At 39.6% G+C, this 20097-nt stretch overlaps 1 protein-coding gene across 2 annotated transcripts in view; it reads left to right on the top strand.

Annotated features, from left to right (window-relative positions):
* The first annotated feature begins 18495 nt into the window (after window positions 1-18495).
* LOC134645149 (protein jagged-2-like) overlaps window positions 18496-20097 on the top strand; it is a 50178-nt gene continuing 48576 nt past the window's right edge. For both annotated transcript variants that reach the window (XM_063498472.1, XM_063498471.1), the window contains exons 1-2: window positions 18496-18809; window positions 19762-20085. In XM_063498472.1, coding sequence (XP_063354542.1) covers window positions 18738-18809; window positions 19762-20085 — 396 coding nt within the window. In that variant the 5' untranslated portion in view covers window positions 18496-18737. The remainder of the gene's footprint in view (window positions 18810-19761; window positions 20086-20097) is intronic.

Raw genomic sequence — 20097 nt, 5'->3', positions numbered from 1 at the left:
TGGGAAGTGCAGTAACTCGGCATGCAATGCAGATTGAAGATAGCGTTGCATTAGGACTTTGAATGTCAGTGTTGTCTGATTTATGGCAACACTATGTTTACATAGTGAAAAATCTCCTGTCTGTGGACAGTTTGAACAGTCAAAGTTGAACACTCTTACTATGAAAGTCTTACCTTTTAAAACAAAGCACAGTAAGCAGTAATTAGATTTGAATGGAATACAGTTGATAAAAGCCTAGTTGAAAAGAAAAAAAAACACCAAAACTAACAATTCTATCCACTAGCCTCCATCTATCAATGTGTTATTGGAAGAATGTCTGTATATGTGAGTTTAGAAAATCACAAAAACACTAAAACCTCTCCTGAAAGACTCCTTAACCTGCGAGGTTACTCAAAGCTGAGCTACATCTTTTCATCAGCAAATGTGATGTGTTCTTTCACACCCATCCTGCATAGCGCTGAGTGAATAACATATAGAGAAAGTGTTTTTTTTCTACCACTATCTACTGCCGCAGCAGACAGCCATCAGATGAAAAAAACAAAGGCCGTGTGTAGATAACATGCAGACACCTCAGATATGGGTGCGATACAGGGTGATACACGTGTCATCTAACAGGAGCCACTGGAGGAAAAACTTAACAACAGGAACATTAATGGCGTGATGCTCCAGCAGAGCATGATGACGGTGAATGTTAAAAGGAAACTGATATTCTATCGTTTGTGACACACTTATTGTGCTGAAATTAAACACATGATATTTAAAACATGTCGTCATTTTTGCTCTTGATATTGAAATGAACTGCGTTAAGAAAAACAGCGCAACACATCACCTGTAAAACTAACCACACCTATGAGTGCTTTGGGGATTGCGCTCACATGCTATTTGTGGCCTATTTAATAAATCTGGCTCTAAGTTGCCCTTCCATTATTACTCCAACGTAGAAGTCCATCCCAATTGAATCTGTTCTAATCTTTTGTGCCATTGCTCGGTACGGTGATCTGTCTTTGATAAATAAGACCAGACTTGGTAAAGTGGCTGCTAAGATTTCAAGGACGACTCACTTTTACAACAGGCAGGTGCTGAGGAAGGCAACCTCTGTCAGGTTATGTTCAGACTATCCTCTCTTTAGAGATTTTCGGCTGCTTCCGTCATATTCTAGGTATAAAGTGCCTGCAGTGAAGACAAAGAGACATAAGGTATACCTGCTGCTATTGTCATGCTTAATAATATTAAACCTTAAGCATTGTTGCCATCACCATTGCACATTGCACTTTGTTGATGCTACTGATAAAACTCGGGCTGGACAACAAAGTTACCACTGACCATTGAATTACCCTCTGTCTTATGCTCCCTCCTTAATAGACTTTTCTTGGTGTAGCTTTAATGTACTTGTGACACAGATACACAGTGACATCTTGGATGCAAAAATATGAATCCTATCATTCATGCTGACCTCCACAACTTTATTCTATTGCCAGCTGAATCTCTACTGTGAATCTCTACACAGGACAAAACATCAAATATTGGGCAAACTGTCATGAAAGCACAGGAATTTTCCAGTGCTGATTTAAGTGAAGCCGTGGCAGTATGAGTGCAGTGGGTTGCTCGGTTATTGACAGTCCTAATGTTAGCACAGATTTGGATGTGCAGAGTGAATTAAGATGCCTTGAAATATGGCAAAGATGTTTAGCACACATTGCCATATTACCATTCTAAGTCCTTGAGTCTTATTTCAGGACAATTGTAAAAGCTCAACATTAAGGAAAAACTGAGGAAAATAAAAAATATTTCCTTCATAAAGAGACAGATACACTTGCTTTTAGAGTAGCTGCAGTTTGCTGGTTTTAACATGAATTGTGTGTGTCCTGGCAAACCTATTTATAGCAGCAATACTTTTTCTTTTTTGTATGTTATCTTGGCTTTTTTGAAATTATTATTCTTTACTAAGCAGTAACAAACAATGATATAGCACAGTCATCAGCTATATCAAGTCACAAACTCTTTCCATTTGTTAAGCAACTAAGATTTTCTCATACTGAGATAACCGTTTGCAGTTCAGAAAGCTTCTTGATCTTTGAAAGGTATAAATTTGTGTAGCTTCACAGGACCTGCAGCACCTCCAGTCACCCATTCTTAAACAGGGGTCTAATTGACACTGTCTGTGGGGAGGGTACGATACTCCTGGTTTGTTCTTTTCTTTTATGGCTGAGGGCTTTCCACCCTTCAGAGTCTAATGAGATGTTTACATGGAGCTGGGTGTGGGAACTGGGACCCATATACTGCTGTGTAAGATGACAGAAACCTGTTTTGCAGTTCTGGCCTCGCTGAGAGATTTTAGTGTTGAGGTCAGTGCTTTAGTGCTCTACCAGCATGCAGCAAGGAGAGAGACCACCAGTTTAAAACCTATAGTGGTTGGACTATATAAAACATAATGAAAAAAAAGATCATATTAATGACAATCTTATAAAGAGCGATTTATAGCCCCCATTATGCATGCTTTTTTAATATTCTGCTGGAGGCTTCCTATTAAAAGGTAGTTTTTCCTTCCCACTGTCGCCAAGAGCTTATATGATTCTTGGGGTTTCTTTCTAACATTTTATGGCCTTTACCTTACAAGATAAAGTGCCTTGAGGCCACTGAATTGGCACTATATAAAAAAATGTAATTGAATGTACTTTGTGTCTTAAAGTGAAGAAAAAGTTGCATAATATCGAATTTGTTTCCTTTGAGTTGATGTATATAAACTTTAGTCCAGCTTATCTGAGTCAAGGTCTGTGGCAGCAAGCCTTGCAAGGAAGTCTTTAATCCTAGTCTCAGTTGCTTGCCTCAAAGCTGAGAATAGTTCTCTGCCCTAATGGTTGTTTTTCAAACACAGCTACTTCAAGTAGCTGTGTTTTCCTGCACCTCTGTAGAGAGTTTAGCTAGAACTAAATTAAAACTCATCCACACATCCATTTCCCTAAATGAACATCCAGTTGAGGGTCCTCCAAAGGACTGTTCTTAGGAAAAAATCCCACGTTGTTAGGGTGATTAAGTTTCTGAAGCTATTCGACTGTTCAACAATCACTTTTAATGGTTACAAAATTCCACTAAGTGGACTTACTGTCTTATCATCACAAGAACCAAGGAGTTGTGGTTCTACTTTTTTGAGCGAGCTCAGCTACCGTTTGATGGAAACTACACTGCTTATACTTGTAGTCCTCTTTTTTTTGTTGCCATTGGTTTGCTTGCATATGCTGCTTATGTTATCCAGAAGGTATGTAAAGATCATCATCTCAAAAACTTAAAAGAACTTGACACTGCCTCAGTTTGCGCTTTCATACCTCTGGTTAAATTACATTTCTGACAGCATTACAGGAGTTGCTCGTCACATCTGTGGTTCAATAGACAACAGAATTTATAGCCGTATGTTTTTTACTGGTGTGGTTTGAGATATTAAAGTTTGAAATCAGAATCCAACAGAGTACGGATGCAGGAATCTCCATGTGCTCCAAGGCATGTGTCTTTGCGGGTTTTTTGTGGTTTTTCCAGGGAATAGCATCATTCTGCAGAACTCTGATAGCTCTCCTGAAAACCACAAATATTTAGTCTTGAATTGACCGCAAACACACCCCAGAAGACACTCATTTGCACATACAGTCCTCCTCTAACATGCATAAAAATGTTCACACATCCTCCAGCATACCTTCACACAAACACAAGACCACAACTCCCATCAGCACATGCCTGTCTCTGCCTCCTGTCGCACACAAGCACACACCTACACAGACAGGACAGGTGGGAGATAAGCAGGTGGTTTTCTGGTGGTCAGACTCAGTTCCTCTGAGCTGAGATCAGTGTGGGAGCAGGTGCAGCTGCTATAATCCAAAATGTGTGTCTGATGTCACTGGAGCGATGACGATCAACTCCTTTTATCATCATGCAGCAGCAAACAGAGGGCAAAGACTAAAAACTTCCATGTCTTTCTAGCCTATTGTTGATCAGGCTAAGAGTTCTTTGGTTTAAAATGCATATGATACTCTGCAAAATTCTTGAGCCACGCCTCATTTCTTCATATTTCTTGCTTACAAGGAGCCAGACTTGGTCTACCTCAATAATTCTCGAGGTTTTTTTAGTTTCTTTTTTGGGCATTTTCAGTACAGATGTCGTACCTGAGTATTTTTTGACTGTTAAGCCACTTGACACTGACCTAAAAGTAAAAGCATAAAAAAGCGCATTTAGCTCAAGGAAAGAAGCCAGTGTTGAACCTGTGAAAGTTGAATCTATGAACAATCCCACTGATTATATTATTTCTTAAGGAAGGGAAAAGGGGGAAAAGGTTGAAGTATGCCAAACCATATAAGTCAACTTCTGTGTATCTCAGTGAATATCAAACAGATCAAAGTGAAGTCACATTTTCAAACACTCTCCTACCAGAGTAAGCATTTAGAGTAATGCAAAACTGGAAGTTGTGAATCAGCCCGCTCAGCCCAAAAAGTGACTCATCTTCCTAGTTTAATGCGTACAAGGAATGTATCCAGAGAAGGACGACGTGATGCCTACTGCTCTATTTGGAGTGCTTGTTCCAACAGTTCACTTGTAAGGGAGAGATAAGTGCATTTGTAGGCTTGACATCACCGTTGGTATGTGCAGAGGTGGAGAGTGGGCTTTGGCCTGTCAGCGAGCCGTCAGGTGATCAAACAGTTTTTCCTCTGAAGGTGTGAGTCCTTAAAGCACTGAGGTGAGAGAAGGAACAAAGGTCAAAGGGTGTTTCTGCTTTTTTGACCCTGTCTTATAAACCTCCAAGTGTCATTTTAATATTTAGGCCACAACTTTTATGAAAATATAGCAGATTTAGGTTACCGTAATGCTGAAAATGAGCATGCAAGCGGTGCTGCTTCAGAGCTTGTCCAAACATTACTGCGCCAATGCAGACATTTTATTTCTTTCTATCTATCCATCCATCCATTCTCTTCTGCTTATCTTTATCAGGGTCATCGGGGGGCTGGAGCCTGTCCAAGCTATCACAGGGTGAGAGACGGGGTACACCCTGGATGCAGGGCTCACACAGAGACACAGACAACCATTCACACTCACATTTAACACCTGTCTGCTAAGTGAAATTATAATTTAATATTGTGATTATTGCTGTTGTTCTGTGCTTTTTTGACTTGCCACTATAGCCAATAGCGTGCTTTAACAAAACATTTTTTGTGTAATAAAAGATGCAACTGGAGAAATAATAAGCAGGAGTCATGACACTCGAGCAATACTGAAATGATATTTGTAGGAGATTTCCACATAAGCAGATATGGTGAGAGTATTAGCTTTGGGGAAAAAAGGTTTAGATGAAATATTAGGAAATGCTTTTTTTCTCTCTTTTTTTCTGGATTGTCGATTCCTTACATGGAGTTTTTTTTAATTTAATATCATTTTTTAATAACTGCTCTAGAAGGACTTTGGCAAAACTTAACAATTAAGACCATTATCTTCTAATCATTGCAATGCCACAAGTCTTATTTTTAACTGAGTTCAAGCCAAATTCCAGTTGCCTGGATGCAGCTAGCTTCTGTGTATACTTTCAGTCAGATGCAAACAAATACTAAAACATCTTCATGTATAAAATCTTCTGTTTTCATAATCAAAATGGACTGTGCAAAGTTAGCTTGATATGTGTCCAGGAAGACTCCAAGGAAAAGTCCTATTCAGAAGAAATTCCCTGCCACACAAAAAAAAATTTGTTTACTGCCACTTTTTCGAATTGATTTTAAGATATTGACACTTGTTTTTAAAACATTGCATGGACTAGCTCCTATATATCTTTCTGATCTTTTAAATTGGTATACTCCGGCGAGATCTTTGAGGTCTGCGGACCAAATGCTTCTAGTTGTCCCTAGGTGTGGATTAAAACACAGAGGAGATCGGGCTTTTGCTGTGACTGCTCTGAATCTGTGGAATAAACTGCCTTTACATATCAGGGCCTCTCCAACACTGGATACTTTTAAAACTCGTTTAAAGACACATTTTTACTCTTTGGCTTTTAATTCTGTATGAGTCTGTCATTTTTTTATTCTTATTATTTTCTTATCTTTTATTTTATATTCCTTTTAAATTTTATCTGATTATTTTATTGTACAGTACTTTGAACAACAGTTGTTGTTTTTAAAAGTGCTATATAAATAAAATTGATTTTATTTGATTGACTTTTTTGTAACACTAGCTGAAGATAAGCATGGCAAAGATAAGCATGCTATGGACATCTGCATGTCCATAACATGACAGGAATAAAAAGAAAGAGTGGAATTACTTTGTTGAGGCAGGGTCATTAATGAAAGTTACTTCAAGGATGAAATTTTACTTTATGGATGAAAGGATGGCGTGCTCATTTACTGGTAGTTAATGCTTCTTAGCTAATGCCAATTATCTTGATTAGCAAGCTCCATTCACAAACAGCACAGGTGCAACATATACTATACATATAATTAGTACAAATCAACAGACTAATGAAATGTCTGAATTTCACTCACCAGTACTGAAACACAACGTTTTTGGTCGGTCTCTAATGCACAGCAAGATATAATATTATAAAGTAGTGGGCGAGGCCTAGCAGATGACTGGCAGGGACATCTGTCAATGTGGCCACACCTCCAACTTAATATGTAATGTAACTATGTATAAAATGCTCAGAGTAGTTATGAAAGGGCTGAAACAATTTTCTATACTAGACTGTAAATATGTTTTTTAATAATGTAAAGTTAAACATTCGAACACTGGAGTTTGTGGAGCCAGCCTCTTGTGGTTTACCAGTCACGGCAGGCGGCTGCCACTCCCTGAGCCTCCTTCTTCCGGAGGTTTCTTCCTGTAAAAAGGGAGTCGAGTGCTTGTGCAGAGATGTGCACTGTTTGATCATTTGGGCTGTCTTTGTATTATTATTGTTGTTATTATAGGGTCTTAAGAAGACTTGACGCTATATAAATAACATTTACTTGAATTAAATTGAATCACCATGTCATGTTAATATGCATTAAGCAATGATCAGATTGAATAACTCATTAACTGATGCTACCAGAATGGTAATTGTTCCAGCCTACTTTAACCCCTGAAACTAGGGCTTTACTTCAACTTACACTTATATACGTACATACTGATGGCCAACTTAGAATAAAAATAGATTTAATATGAAGATCTGATCAGGTAACTGGAGTCACAAGAGGCACAAGATCTAAAGAAAATACCTAGCTGATCACAAACCATGCCCTTTTTCCACGAGGCAAAGCCGCTGCACCTGCTAAACATCACAGAATCTGAACTAACATTGAATATAGTCAATGTTAGATGATGAAGTAGTTATAATTATCATTATTTTTTGTTTACCAAAGATTTATTTGTCAGTTTTTCTCAACTACCATCTTTGTATGTTTGTCTCCTGTTTACAGTGTCATCTTTCCTGTGGGAACCTCAAACTTCCAAGGATCGACATGTGCTGATGAACACATACAGAACATTTTTGCACTGTCACCTGAAGCCGACTGTAATTGGTTTAATTATTTATTTGTTTTCAGACGAGGACTGTGGGTTCGATGGTTTTCATCAGGTAACTCAGGTTTGCTGAGATCTGCATCAGCACACACACACACACACACACACACACACACCCTTCATGTGTGTTTGTTTGTGTTTTCCCACCAAGGCTGACAACAATCAGCTGGACTGGATCCACATCTAAGTATGACATGCTCTTCTCATGCTGCCTGATAACTTCCCTTGCATAACCTGGGAACTGGTGACATATGAACTCTGTCTCTCCAAACATCTTACAGCTTCTGTTTGACCCTTTGAGGTTCAGCCCGTCCCTGCGATGACAGCAGCGATCTGTCACGGGGATAGTCGCTGCTTTGGGAATAAGCATCACAAATTAGAATCCCTGCTGGGAACTTGAGGGTGAATCAGTTACACACAGAACTCCCTAAACAATAATCATCGCGAAGTTCACAAGCCTTTAAACAAGGCGCTGAGTGTGTGAGTGAAATTCCCCATCTCACAAGCCGCCTGTAAACACAAATGCATTTTTTATATGTTGCTGGGTTATGAGGATTGAAAAAACCTGCATCAGTCCTCCAGTCGGAGAAAATGATCCTCCAGTGTGCCGTATTGTAGTCGAAACACAGCACAGGCAAGCAGCAACAAGACTGTCTAAAGTTTACTCTTTTGTCAGATAAGAGCTCCACTCAGTTCTGTTTGCATTCTTCAGGATGGGACTTGTAAACGTTTCCATGGCAGCTCTCTCAGCCCTCGGCCTGTTTGTGTGCAGTTGTATTCGACATTGTGTGCTGAGGCTGCGGGTGAAGGTGAAAGCGATTGTGTTTTCTGGGTATAGTCCTTCCTGAAAAACACATTAGTCTTTGATTTTCAACACGGTCCCTGAAAAAACAGTAGCCTGGCGGTCGTATTGAAAAAAAAAAAGAGAGAAGAAGAAGAACGTGAAATGGAAGGCTCGCAAAGACACAGAAGAAGAAAATATATATGAGGATTGAAAAGACAGACTGGGAAAGAAAAAGAATGCCTGGACAAAAGAGATAAAATTTCACTGGTGTGAGTGACTCATCAGCAGAGCTTGTTGAATGTACATTGTATGTTTCTGAGACTTGTGCCAGCTGACGTTTCGCAACATAACAAATAAATGAAGAAGTGAGATTTATAGCTTGGCAAAGGGAGGTCTGTGCGTTCTTCTCTTGTGCTCACAAGTTTAAAAAAAGCCTTTATTTTTTTTCACTGAAACATTCATTTATGTCATAGTTCTCAGCCCCATTTCTAGACCTGTTGCTATTCTAAAGTCAACAAGTGACTCACATCGCTCTCTCACCTTGACTTCTGTGTACTGAGTCAGAAGCTCGCCTTTGAGCTGCTTTGATAAGATATAGTATCATACAATTGTCTACCTGCATACACAACCATTAGTGTGATTTTGTTTATCTGTACCTCAGCTGACCTGTTTGGAGCGTGTGCACTTGCTGCCACCAGTCCAGCTGTTGTTGACACTGTGCACTGTTGCAGTAGTACCAGCAGCGCTTTGGTACTTTCAGTTACGTAGAACAACAAACAGGGTCGTGCATAACGTTGCAATAAAGAGTGAGTAACTCTAGAAGATGACGTGAGCATCGTTGATGATTGCCTTAAAGTAAGTGCGCTACACTTGTTACAATACAGTTTGTCAGCTTGGCTAGCACTAGTAGAAATTGAGTGGCTGTGAGACTGTGTGTACTAGGCAGACTAAAGGGCGCATGTATATCTTACAAAACAGCTTCTCACAGTCGTCTCTTCGTATTGTTTTTGCCTTTGCGATAAGTTCCAATAGCATGCGCCTTGACACCATCGCCTTATCAGACACATTTAGACAAACTCTGCTGCTTGTGGTTGGGATGTGGTTTAGAGCAGGCCTGGTTTCTTTTAGTAAAAATAATTGCCTTCTCAGTGCTCTTTTATCTAGGTAGGACCATGTTAGCATTAGCCATCTGAAACCAGGAGGCTGATAGCTTTCCTGATAGTTTCTGCTGACTTTTTTATTCTCTCTTTTTCTTTGTGTCACTGGTAGTGCTCATTACTCCACACATATTTTCCCTCCTCCTTATTGATCCCAGCTCTTCCAATCATGTCCCTCCATCCACCCATTTTCTAAACTACTCATATGATTGCAGCATAGTGGCTCTTATCCCAATTGGCATTAGGTGACTACAGAAAGGCAGACAATCAGAAATTCTTACTTCCATGCCCACGGCCTATTTGGAATCACCAGCTAACCTAACTTGCGTATCTTTGGACTTTAGTGCCAAGAAGAAACCTACACAGGCACAAGGAGAACAGCTCCACACGGAAAGGTCCCGGCTGATCAAAAGGTTTGAACAAGGAGTCCTTTTGCTGTAAAAAACAAAAAACAAAACACTATTAGACATATTAGTTATACTAGTAAGTAGTTATTGTTTGGGCATTTTTTGCCTTTATTTGATAATGGAGCAGTGAAGATAGATGGTAAATGGACTGGTTCTTATGTATAGCTTTTCTATTCTAACTGAGCACTCAAATCACTTTATACAACATCAAAGTTTTACACACATTTACACTCCAATGGATGCATTGGAGAGCAACACTGGGTTAGTATCCCTTCCAATCAAACCGCGCACCTTCCTAATAGTAGATGTCCTGCTCTACCTCATGAGCTACAGTCACCCCACCTACCCCATGAAGCTCAGAGCAAAGGACGGAGTGTAGGACTCAGACCCAGGCCACTCCTCTCTGCGTATAGGAAATAGCTCACCCACTGAGCTAAACATTTGCACGTTAGTGGTGAATACTGTGAATACTGAAAAACATAATCAACACAGTTTACTTTGCTTTTATCTTTAATCCGTGGTCCATCTAAAGCAGTAGACAGTAACTGGTTATGTGGAAGTGACTAGGGATAGTGGGGATAGTAGGAAGAGGTTCTGCTAAAAAGCAATTACTCCCAGCAGCTGTTTAAAACTGGAGCAGTCTGAGACTGCATACCAAGGCTGAAAATTCCATCTACACCATGCATGAACTGAGACCCTCGATCCAGAATGATATCAGGCTCCAGATTAGATTGTGTTTTGGTTTTTTCTTGAAAACAAGACGTCTTCCAACATTTGCTCTTTCAGTTTGATGAGTATTTGTGATGATATGATAAGAAATGTCCAGAACTTTGAATATTTCCACAAAGTTTTGGAGAAAAAACACACACACAAAAACCCATCATATAATTACCACAATGGATGTAATGTGATGTTTTTGGCAACGGTAAACTCTGTGGGTCCCATTTATTCACAATTACATTAAAACCATTTTGTTATTTTGTTGGTACATATTATGTTTAGTATTCATTTATCAAATCAACAGTATATACACTTGCCAGACACTTTATTACATAGTCCTTGCTAATACTGGGTTGGTACATTCATCAGAAATTTTGGTTACATGTTTTTGCCAAATTCTCTCTAATTTTAAATTGTAGCCTCACTTTCCTGTTCTTAGTTGACAGGATTGGTACCCAGTGTGGTCTTCTCCTGGTTTATCCCACGTCCTTTATGGTTTGATGTGTTATTCTGTATCCCTGGGTTATAATGACAGGTTATGTGAGTTATTGTCACCTTCCTATCAGGTTGAAGCCGTCAGGCCATTCTTGTCCGACCTCTGAGATCAACAAGGTATTTTCATCCAGAGAAATGCCCTCACTGGATGTTTTCTCCTTTTCAGACCATTCTCTATAAACACTAGAGATCAGCCCATATGGCACCAACAATCATGCCACATTCAGAGTTACGTTCTCACCTCTCTCCCCCATTCTGATACTTACTTTGAACTTGGGTCTAATGCACTGAGCTGCTGTCTTCTGATTGGTTGATCAAATGTTTGCATTAATGAGCAGTTTAACAAGTCTACCTAAAAGTGGTAGACTTGTTAAACTGCGTGGTATGTATGTATATATTAGGACAGAAGATGATGTGAACCTCTAAATGAAGCAGTACAAAATGAAAAGGAGTTAAAATCACTGACTCCTTTGCACGTAGGTACATGCTGCACCACACTCACCTGCAGAGCTGACTCAGGGCTTCTAACAATGACAGAGGGATAATAGTACTTCATGTCCACTCAGATCGCAAAATACAGTAATCAGAGGAATGATTACTTTAATCACTAGGTGTGATTAATGTGAAGGAATGTGTGAGAATCAGAGACACACCTGCAGATCTAAACTTGTAAAATAGTGCATTACATATAAATATAATAGCTGACATGACATAAACAACACGGTGAACCTAAACATATTTTAAACTCAGAAGCTGACCTTTTCTTTTTAAAGCTTAAATGTATGATCTTAAGGTCATTTTTAAAGGAAACTACCGGAGAACCGTTTTGCCACTAATTAGGTGAACTGGTATCAGATCAGTAACATGGTTGCTTATAAAGAGATCATTTTACAGAAGCAGAGTTTCTCAGAAATAAAATGTGGAGTGCTTCACCAGTCTGCAGAGAACTGTCAACAAACTGTGGAGCAATTTCAGAAAAATGTTTGTCAACATAAAATTGTGACGACTGTCAATATTTCATCGTCTGCTTTACATTCACATACATTACATTACAAAATTCAGAAAATCTAGAGAAATCTCTGTTCACAAGGGAGAAAGGTCAAAAATCAACATTTAATGCCCAGAATCTTTGGCCTTTATATGTCATCACAGCACTGCATTAAAAACAGACATGATTCTTTCATGGAAATCACTGCACGAGCTCAGGAACCTTTCACAAAATCATCGTTTGTGAACAGTTGCTGTACAATGAAGAAGCTGTATGTAAAGATTATCCAGAAACACAAATGTAAGGCTTGTTTAGAATGGACTGAGGAAAAGGGGGAAACTGTTCTGTGGTCAGACAAATCGAAATGTGAAATTGTTTATGGACAAACGGACACAATGTCCTCTGGACTCAGTCCTAAAGTCTGTATGACCTAGGGTGCATCTATGGCATCTTGGACATCTGGAAGGGCACCATCAATGCTGAGGTACCTACATGTTTGAAAAAACAACACAGAGAAGACTCAGAACTCAGAACCACGCAAGAATCCTGTATCAGACAACAATAAGACAACATTCCTCTTCCAAAAATCCAGCTTGTGGTCTTTTCAGCTCCCAGATATTTATGGATTGTTATTAAAAAAAGAGGGGATGCTACACAGTGGTAAACATGAGCCTGTTTCAACTTTTTCTAAACATGTTGATGCCATTAAATTCATAATAACCTCATTTTTCATTCGTTTTTTTTTTTAATTTACATTTTACATCCATCCATCCAAACTATTTTAAACATTTTTTGTCCCCAAGAGTTGAATCTCTGAATATTGTTTGATTTGGTACGGTGCTTGTTAAAGCAGAGTCATATCTACACAACAGGTCATATCAGATAGGTTTGTACAGATTTCAGCAGGGCTCATGTTTAGTCTTTGCTTTGCATTAGAGGCCCCAGCAATGTGAGACGAGTCTTTATCTCCAGCTGAATTTTTTTCCCTTCAAACATGTGACTCCTAAATACAAAAACTGAATCAGCTTTTTAAAAATTGTAACTAAAACTGGTACCTTTCCATTAAAGGTAGACAAAAAGAGCATACGCATTTCAGTTGTGTCATCTTCAGTCGCTTCATATTCGTATGTGTTTTAAAAAAAATATATAGTTTGACCACCTTTGGCTGCCACTCGTGTTCCAACTTTAGAATTTTGAAATTTAAGATATGTTTTCAAAAATGTACAGTTAATCTAGTCCAACTTGCCCTGTTGTCAATATAAAATTGTAGTAAGCTAAGCTAATAAATAAATAAAAGCACAGAGGGCATTACCGAGTAGAGTGATGCTGATCAGTAATCTCATTTATAAAACAAACTTAAGATCAGTTTTATAAACTGCTGACATGTGATCTTATCTCTAATCATTCTGGACTTGAGGTACTGTAACACGTAATCCTTCTCATTGTATAGGGTTTTGCATTTTGGCAAGCCTGTGGTGAGCTCTGCATGAGCTGTATAAACAATGCAACAGGGTTCACCAAATAAATGTAGCAGATTTTCAGTTCAATTCAATTCAATTTTATTTATATAGAGCCAAGCGCCAGTTGCCTCAAGGCACTTTATATTGTAAGATAGACCCTATCATAACACATTTTCAAGAATGTAGAACCCAAAGCTGTTTTTCCATTATTAGAAGGCACTGAAAATGACTTCCAGGTAAGGGAATTGTGTTTTTTTGCTCAAGAAAATCATAAAAGCAAAAAAAAATATTTTTGTCAATGACTACTAAGCTAACAAATGTTTTTAGCAAAGCTATGAATGTACGGCATGTTTTATGAATCGGACAATCAAAACGAATTTTAAAACTAAGTTAAAAGCATAAATCAAAGGATTTTTCAAATGAGACACAATTGTTTTACAAAAAAATGTAACAAGCTGTGTGTGGAAGTATTCAGAGTTTGGTAAAAAGTAGCCATCCCTATCTGAGAGCTCACCACCTAAAGCGTGTTGCCTTTCAAACAGCAACAGAGGTACCAGAAACATCCTTGTCTAGCAAGTGTCTACACCACACCAGAAAACATAGCTCGCCAGGAAGAGTCCTTCAATGACCTGCAACACAAATGAGAAAGGAAGTGCTCAAATATCTCACATAACTTTACACTTGTGTTTGGAGCCAGTGATCATCTAGTCATTATTTATGGTTTTGATCGTCTGTGAATGTACAACACATTAAACCTTGAAGGACACTGGCTAAGGCAGGAGAAGATAACAACAAGTGCCTTCTTCTTCTTCTTCTATCAGGTAAGAATAAAAAAGAATAGTAATAGAAGAGTAAGAACAGAAAACTGAGAATACAGGGCTGGCTGTGGCTCAGGTGGTAGAGCAGACCAGTGTGCATGCCAACCCCATGTTGCTCTCCAATGCATCGGAGTCTGAATGCTTGTGAATGTTAGACACAAAGCAATGAGGCAAGTTTGCTATACAAGAACCAGTCCATTTACATTTTGCACAGGAGAATAGTTTTGGCATTAGATGTTTTGTTTGTCTTTGCATCCTCTTATTGTCAGAACTGTATTGACCAGTCATGACCAATCCAGCCTGGGTGGCATCCAGGTAAACAGTCCCATGGATTACTGAAATGCAATCTCTAAACCACCATCTATTGTCTAACGATGGCTTGGCTTTCAGCTGGAAGACTTGGACTGAATATCAGTTGGCAACACCTGAAACCAGAAATGTGTTTGAGGTTAAAGCCCAGTCTTCATGTCCGTATCTAATGATTTGCTTGGATTGCTTTGTTGCTAGTGGTTCTGGTTGCGTAGGTAACCCTCGACACGTCTAGTGTCAGTATTAGAGGTTTCCTTTGCTTTTATTGGTAATGCTTTAAAGTTTAATTTGAAAAGTTTAATTCTGAGCTTCATACTTTTTTATCTTGTGTTCTTGCTACAAGTTACTGAACTTTTGAGACCTTCTTTGGTCTGTCGTTGTCATATCGCTGCTAATTTCTTCCTGCTTGAATGGATCTTTAGTTAACAGAACAGCTGATGGATTCCCTGATTACCAGCTCACTAAAAAAATACAGTCAATATCTGAACCACAAAGCCAGTCAGTGGAATAAATTTGTAGCATTTCAATACTGAGCAGTTATTAAAACTGATGGAGGGAGATGAAACAAATACAGAAAATGGAAATACTAACATGTCATACAGCTATATCCATTGCACCACACTCACTGTTGAATAGTTTCCAGGAATTTCCATGTTCTCCCTGTGTCTGCACAGGTTTCTTCCAGGTACTTTAGGTACAGGAAGAAATTAGTAGGTTAATTAGTGATTAGAAATTGGTGTTTGAAGTGTCCAGAATACTTGTAGTATGAAGAACTTCCATTGGTTAGTAAGACTAGAAAATGGCTATCCAGATGCAAGTACAATACATTGTTGCAATATGACACAGAATAAATGTCCAATTGTAATGTCAGTAACTAATCAGCCTTGAAACTGCATTTTAAATATTTCCTAGGAATTTCCTCATTGCCGCTGATGTTGTAAAGAGATGAACAAAAGACGTCTCTATTTGTGCGCAGGCATATCAATGAGTCATACATGCACAAGTTTGCACAAATGTCGATGTGTGTGTGTGTGTGTGTGTGTGTGTGTGTGTGTGTGTGTGTGTGTGTGTGTGTGTGTGTGTGTGTGTGTGTGTGTGTGTGTGTGTGTGCTTGCACCTGCCTCCCTGGGAGGAAACATCTGCTGCAGAGTGTCAGTGGCCACCTGTTGGACTCTATCCTGCAACTGACTGACCAGCCTTCAGGACTGATTTACTATCTGCATGAGCTCAGTCTGAAGCAGGAAGATCTGTGTAAGGAGAAACAGCTGTCTTATTACACTCTGCCGCAGACTTCTGTCTGAGACAATGCAGATTCACACTGTTTGTCCGAATGAAACCCACTGGGTCAATTATGGAAGCAGCAGGAAATCTTCTCTGCATGCTGGAAGTAACAGATTAACAAGGTTTTTGCACATGCCCAAAGACCTGAAATTGTTAAATGAAGCCTTCCAGACAGGAAATCACCTGACATGCCAAAATTGACCTTATATTTCTCAGAAAAGAACAATTCATGGGGTAAGAAGAAAATCAATAATGAACAATTCCTCTAAACCAATTTAAATAATTACTTTAAAAAAAACAAAAAAAAGAACTTGCCTTAGTTTACAGAAGCAATGGTAATACTGGCCATTCTTTGGACCACTAGGTGCAGATGGAAATATAGCTATATCTAACAAATTGTCAGCAAACAACAAATCCACTAACTTGACAATATCCCCAATGGTTGTTTGGTCCTATTTTCTGAAATGTCCTATAAAACCATTTCTAAAACTACATATATGAGCTGCTTTTGCTTAGAATTACTGACAAAAGAAAAAAAAATCTGCATTTGGAGGCAAGAAGATGGATGGATGTCTATTGAAGGTTTAGACAGCTGAGAAGCAGCAATAAATATAAGTCTCAGGGACAGATAATGTTTTCCATAAAGATAAACATTTTATTTTTGTCTAAAGTCTAAAGGTTTTGAGATAAATTCATAGTAATTACTACTGAAATATTCCTTTATGTTGTTTGGTTGTTGGTACAAAATGAGGTAACACTTGTCTTGTTGAACACTGAGGGCTTTACGGGTCCATTCACCACCCTCATCTTTCATCATAATACATTTCATTTCACTTTATGTGTTCTTCTTGTCTGGCAGACAGAAGACATTGTTTGGGACTGTGATATTGTGTGAAAGCATGGAGGTATATTCCCCCATTAGTCCACGCTATCAAAATAAGTAGATTTAAGAAGAGGCTCCAGGCTCTGGCTGTACATAGCACCATTGTGCTGAGAGGCTTGCAGGTGTCTTTTATGGTTTTTCCAAATTTCGAAATTTCTGTCAGTTCCAGAGAAAGTGCCATCATTTTGATTTAGCAACATGGTACGATTTCCAAATATATTACATCATCAGCAATCCAGTCATGTGTGTATGGCCCCAGTGATTCTCCACCCTTTCAGGTGTATGAAAGAGCTCAGCCTGATGTGTAAATTCTCAGGCCTGTTGCTGTTGTAGACTGTGGTTACCAGGCATTTACTCCCTTTATATAAACCGGAATCTTTGTGTTTTCTGTTTCTATTTGTGTTTTTAATGCATGTCATCAATCTATCTTTTATTGTTTGTGGTTGTTTGTTTGTGTTTTGGTTACAGCAGATGGCTGCCCCTCCCTGAGCCTGGATCTGCTGGAGGTTTCTTCCTGTTAAAAGGGAGTTTTTCCTTCCCACTGTCACCAAGTGCTTGCTCTTAGGAGGTCGTCTGGTGATTGGGGTTTTCAAGCCATTCTTGCATGGATTCATCTCTAGAACTTTAAACCATTTAAATCTATCTCTATCTCTCTCTCTCTCTCTCTCTCTCTATACATATATATATATATATATATATATATATATATATATATATATATATATATATATATATATAGTGGCAGGTCCAGAAGCATAAAAGAAACCCCAAATGGAACAAAGAAGAAAAGTTCCCTAGCAGGTAAACAGTAGGGACCGATGAGGTGCAAAAAATTGTCGGTTTTAATATTCTCAGCATACAGTGTGCACAGATAATGGAGATGTGCAGCACCAAGATAACAATAAAGACATTTCTGTAGAATTAGTTTAAAAAAATATGAGATGGGACAGTGTGAAACTGTGGATGCAGAAAATGACACAAACAGTAGGTGGGATGCTCTTTCATCTTACACATTAAACTCTTTATGCTGCTTAAGGAGTTGCTTTTAGCCTGACATGCATTGACTCCAGCGCAGGAGTCATTTAGTGTAGGCACTCATGCAGCACGTCAGAAAATATAAGACAACAAAGGTGTAACAACGTAAATTTACAGTGCATCAGTCTCGGGAGTCAGTAGAGGGCGCTAACAGCCCTGTTTCCTCAGGGTGCAAGTCAGTGAGGAGCAGCTCGTGGCGCAAACAGCATGAACTGCGCTCTGCATGCCTCAGTGATTATTTATGACTATCGTTTACAGCATGTGAATTATAGGAATAAAAGCAAAAGTTTCTCTGTACATTTTTTCTGTCACATTTTTATCGTGACAATTTCATATAGAGAAACATACAGAGAAACTTTTGTTTTGTTAACTAAACTGAATTTTGTTTGATTTGATTTGATTTTTTGCTAAGAGCCTTAAAAATGCCCAATTCGAGGTAAAGTGTGAGAAAACGTCAATAATAAATCTATCAGCTGTCCTCCCTTTTTCCCGCCCCTCTCTTCATTGGCTCTCTACTCCGACGTTCCACGCTAAGGAGGCTGCGATTGGTCCGCTGGGCTGGCCGTCAAAGAGAGCTCCGGCTTTGGGCAGAGAGACGCACGCTGCTTCTAGTCCCTGCTGCTCAGTGCGTCGAGCGGCGGAGGGAATTGGAGTTTGTGCGTCTTGTTGTGAGTCCGTGGACCAAACAGCAGCAGCACCAGTGCGCTTTTCCTCCTCCAGAGCCGCGGGCATCCCGGGGAGGAGCAGCAGCCGTGCATGTATTGGATAGAAGGAGGAAGAGGATTCTGCTTTTTTGCCTCATTCATTATTATTTTTTGACTCATTGAGACATCCATATTTTCGCTTTTCCCTAATGGTAACCAACACCGAGCAGCCGAAGACATGTGGACTAATCTGGGGAAACTGCAGCGCTTCTTCCTCTTAGTGTGTCTTCTCCTGACGCTGCGGGCCGAGGTGAGAACTTTATGTCTTTCAGCTCCGAGGCAAATGATGATTTTGTTGCTCTGAAGTTCTGATTATTATTATTAATGCTGTTGTTGGGTTTTTTTGTGTATGTTTGCTTGTTTTGGGGGGGTTTCTTGTGGGGGGCTCAGAATAAATTCCATTCTTAATTGAATTGCCTCCTGAATCACGTGTTCTGGAATTTCGGGAGACAAATTAGATTTGTCAAAATTCTCTGCTGTGTCATAATTGCGCGTGTAACAGCAGACATCCGCAAATTTGTTCTCATCCAGGCGCTGAATGACTGCTATCCGCACCGAGTGCGTTAATGCGCGCCCGCTCTTGAAAGTTAGGTTACTCTAAGAAAAAAAAAAGATCGTTAAGTGTCTTCACATGTTAGCAGTGCACCCTCACCTGCACAGAGAATCCCTCTACTGCTGTTATCAGCAGCAAGCGCCTCTAAATCTTTTAATGGTTTGCTTGTCTTTTCACTTTAGGTGATTTTGACTTTTAACTCAGACTGGATGGGTTTTCAAGGTGGATGTGTTTGTAAAGCAGGACTGCAGACTGATCTGCAGAGTGAGCTAAACTGGGAGTGCTAGGTCCCGAAGCTGAACCGTGCCAAAAATGTACAGTAGCGTCTGTGCAGAGTGACTGTGCGCTGCAAACACATGAGCCCAGGTCGTGTTTTCTCCCCACATCCGCTTGTTTTCACCTGGAATGTCCGCGTGCAGTTTTGTGGAGAGCTTTTCCCGAATCAGTGACATTTCTCGTAAGGGCGGCGATGGTTATTTAACCGAGGGTCATGCAACACTTTGTATACCTGCATGAATCACTGATAGAAATAATAAACGGACTAAATGTAAGGTTTAAATTGCTATTATTATTATTTTAATTACCTGTTACAGAGAGATGCTGCTACCATCTTAGGCATTTTTTTTTCACACCGCCTTGTTCCCCTCAGGTGTCTCGGGCCACCGGTTACTTCGAGCTGCAGTTGATTTCGGTGGAAAACCCCAAAGGTCTGCTAAACAACGGCGATTGTTGCGACGACGAGAAGAGCGCGGCGGAAGGCCACTGCGGCGAGGACGAGTGTGACACCTACTTAAGAGTGTGCTTAAAGGAATACCAAACGGAGGTCACGACTAATGGACCGTGCACCTACGGCACGGAAACTACACAGGTTATCGGTGGGAATACTTTTCAGTTAAAAGGCGGACAGAAAACGGGACAGAACCGGAACAACGACGTCGGGAAGATCAAGATTCCCTTCCAGTTCGCGTGGCCGGTAAGTGGACCT

The sequence above is a fragment of the Pelmatolapia mariae genome, linkage group LG16_19, assembly GCF_036321145.2.
Source record: "Pelmatolapia mariae isolate MD_Pm_ZW linkage group LG16_19, Pm_UMD_F_2, whole genome shotgun sequence".
NCBI lineage: Eukaryota > Metazoa > Chordata > Actinopteri > Cichliformes > Cichlidae > Pelmatolapia > Pelmatolapia mariae.
Note: the sequence above shows the minus strand (reverse complement) of the source record. Positions and strands in the feature narration are given on the sequence as shown.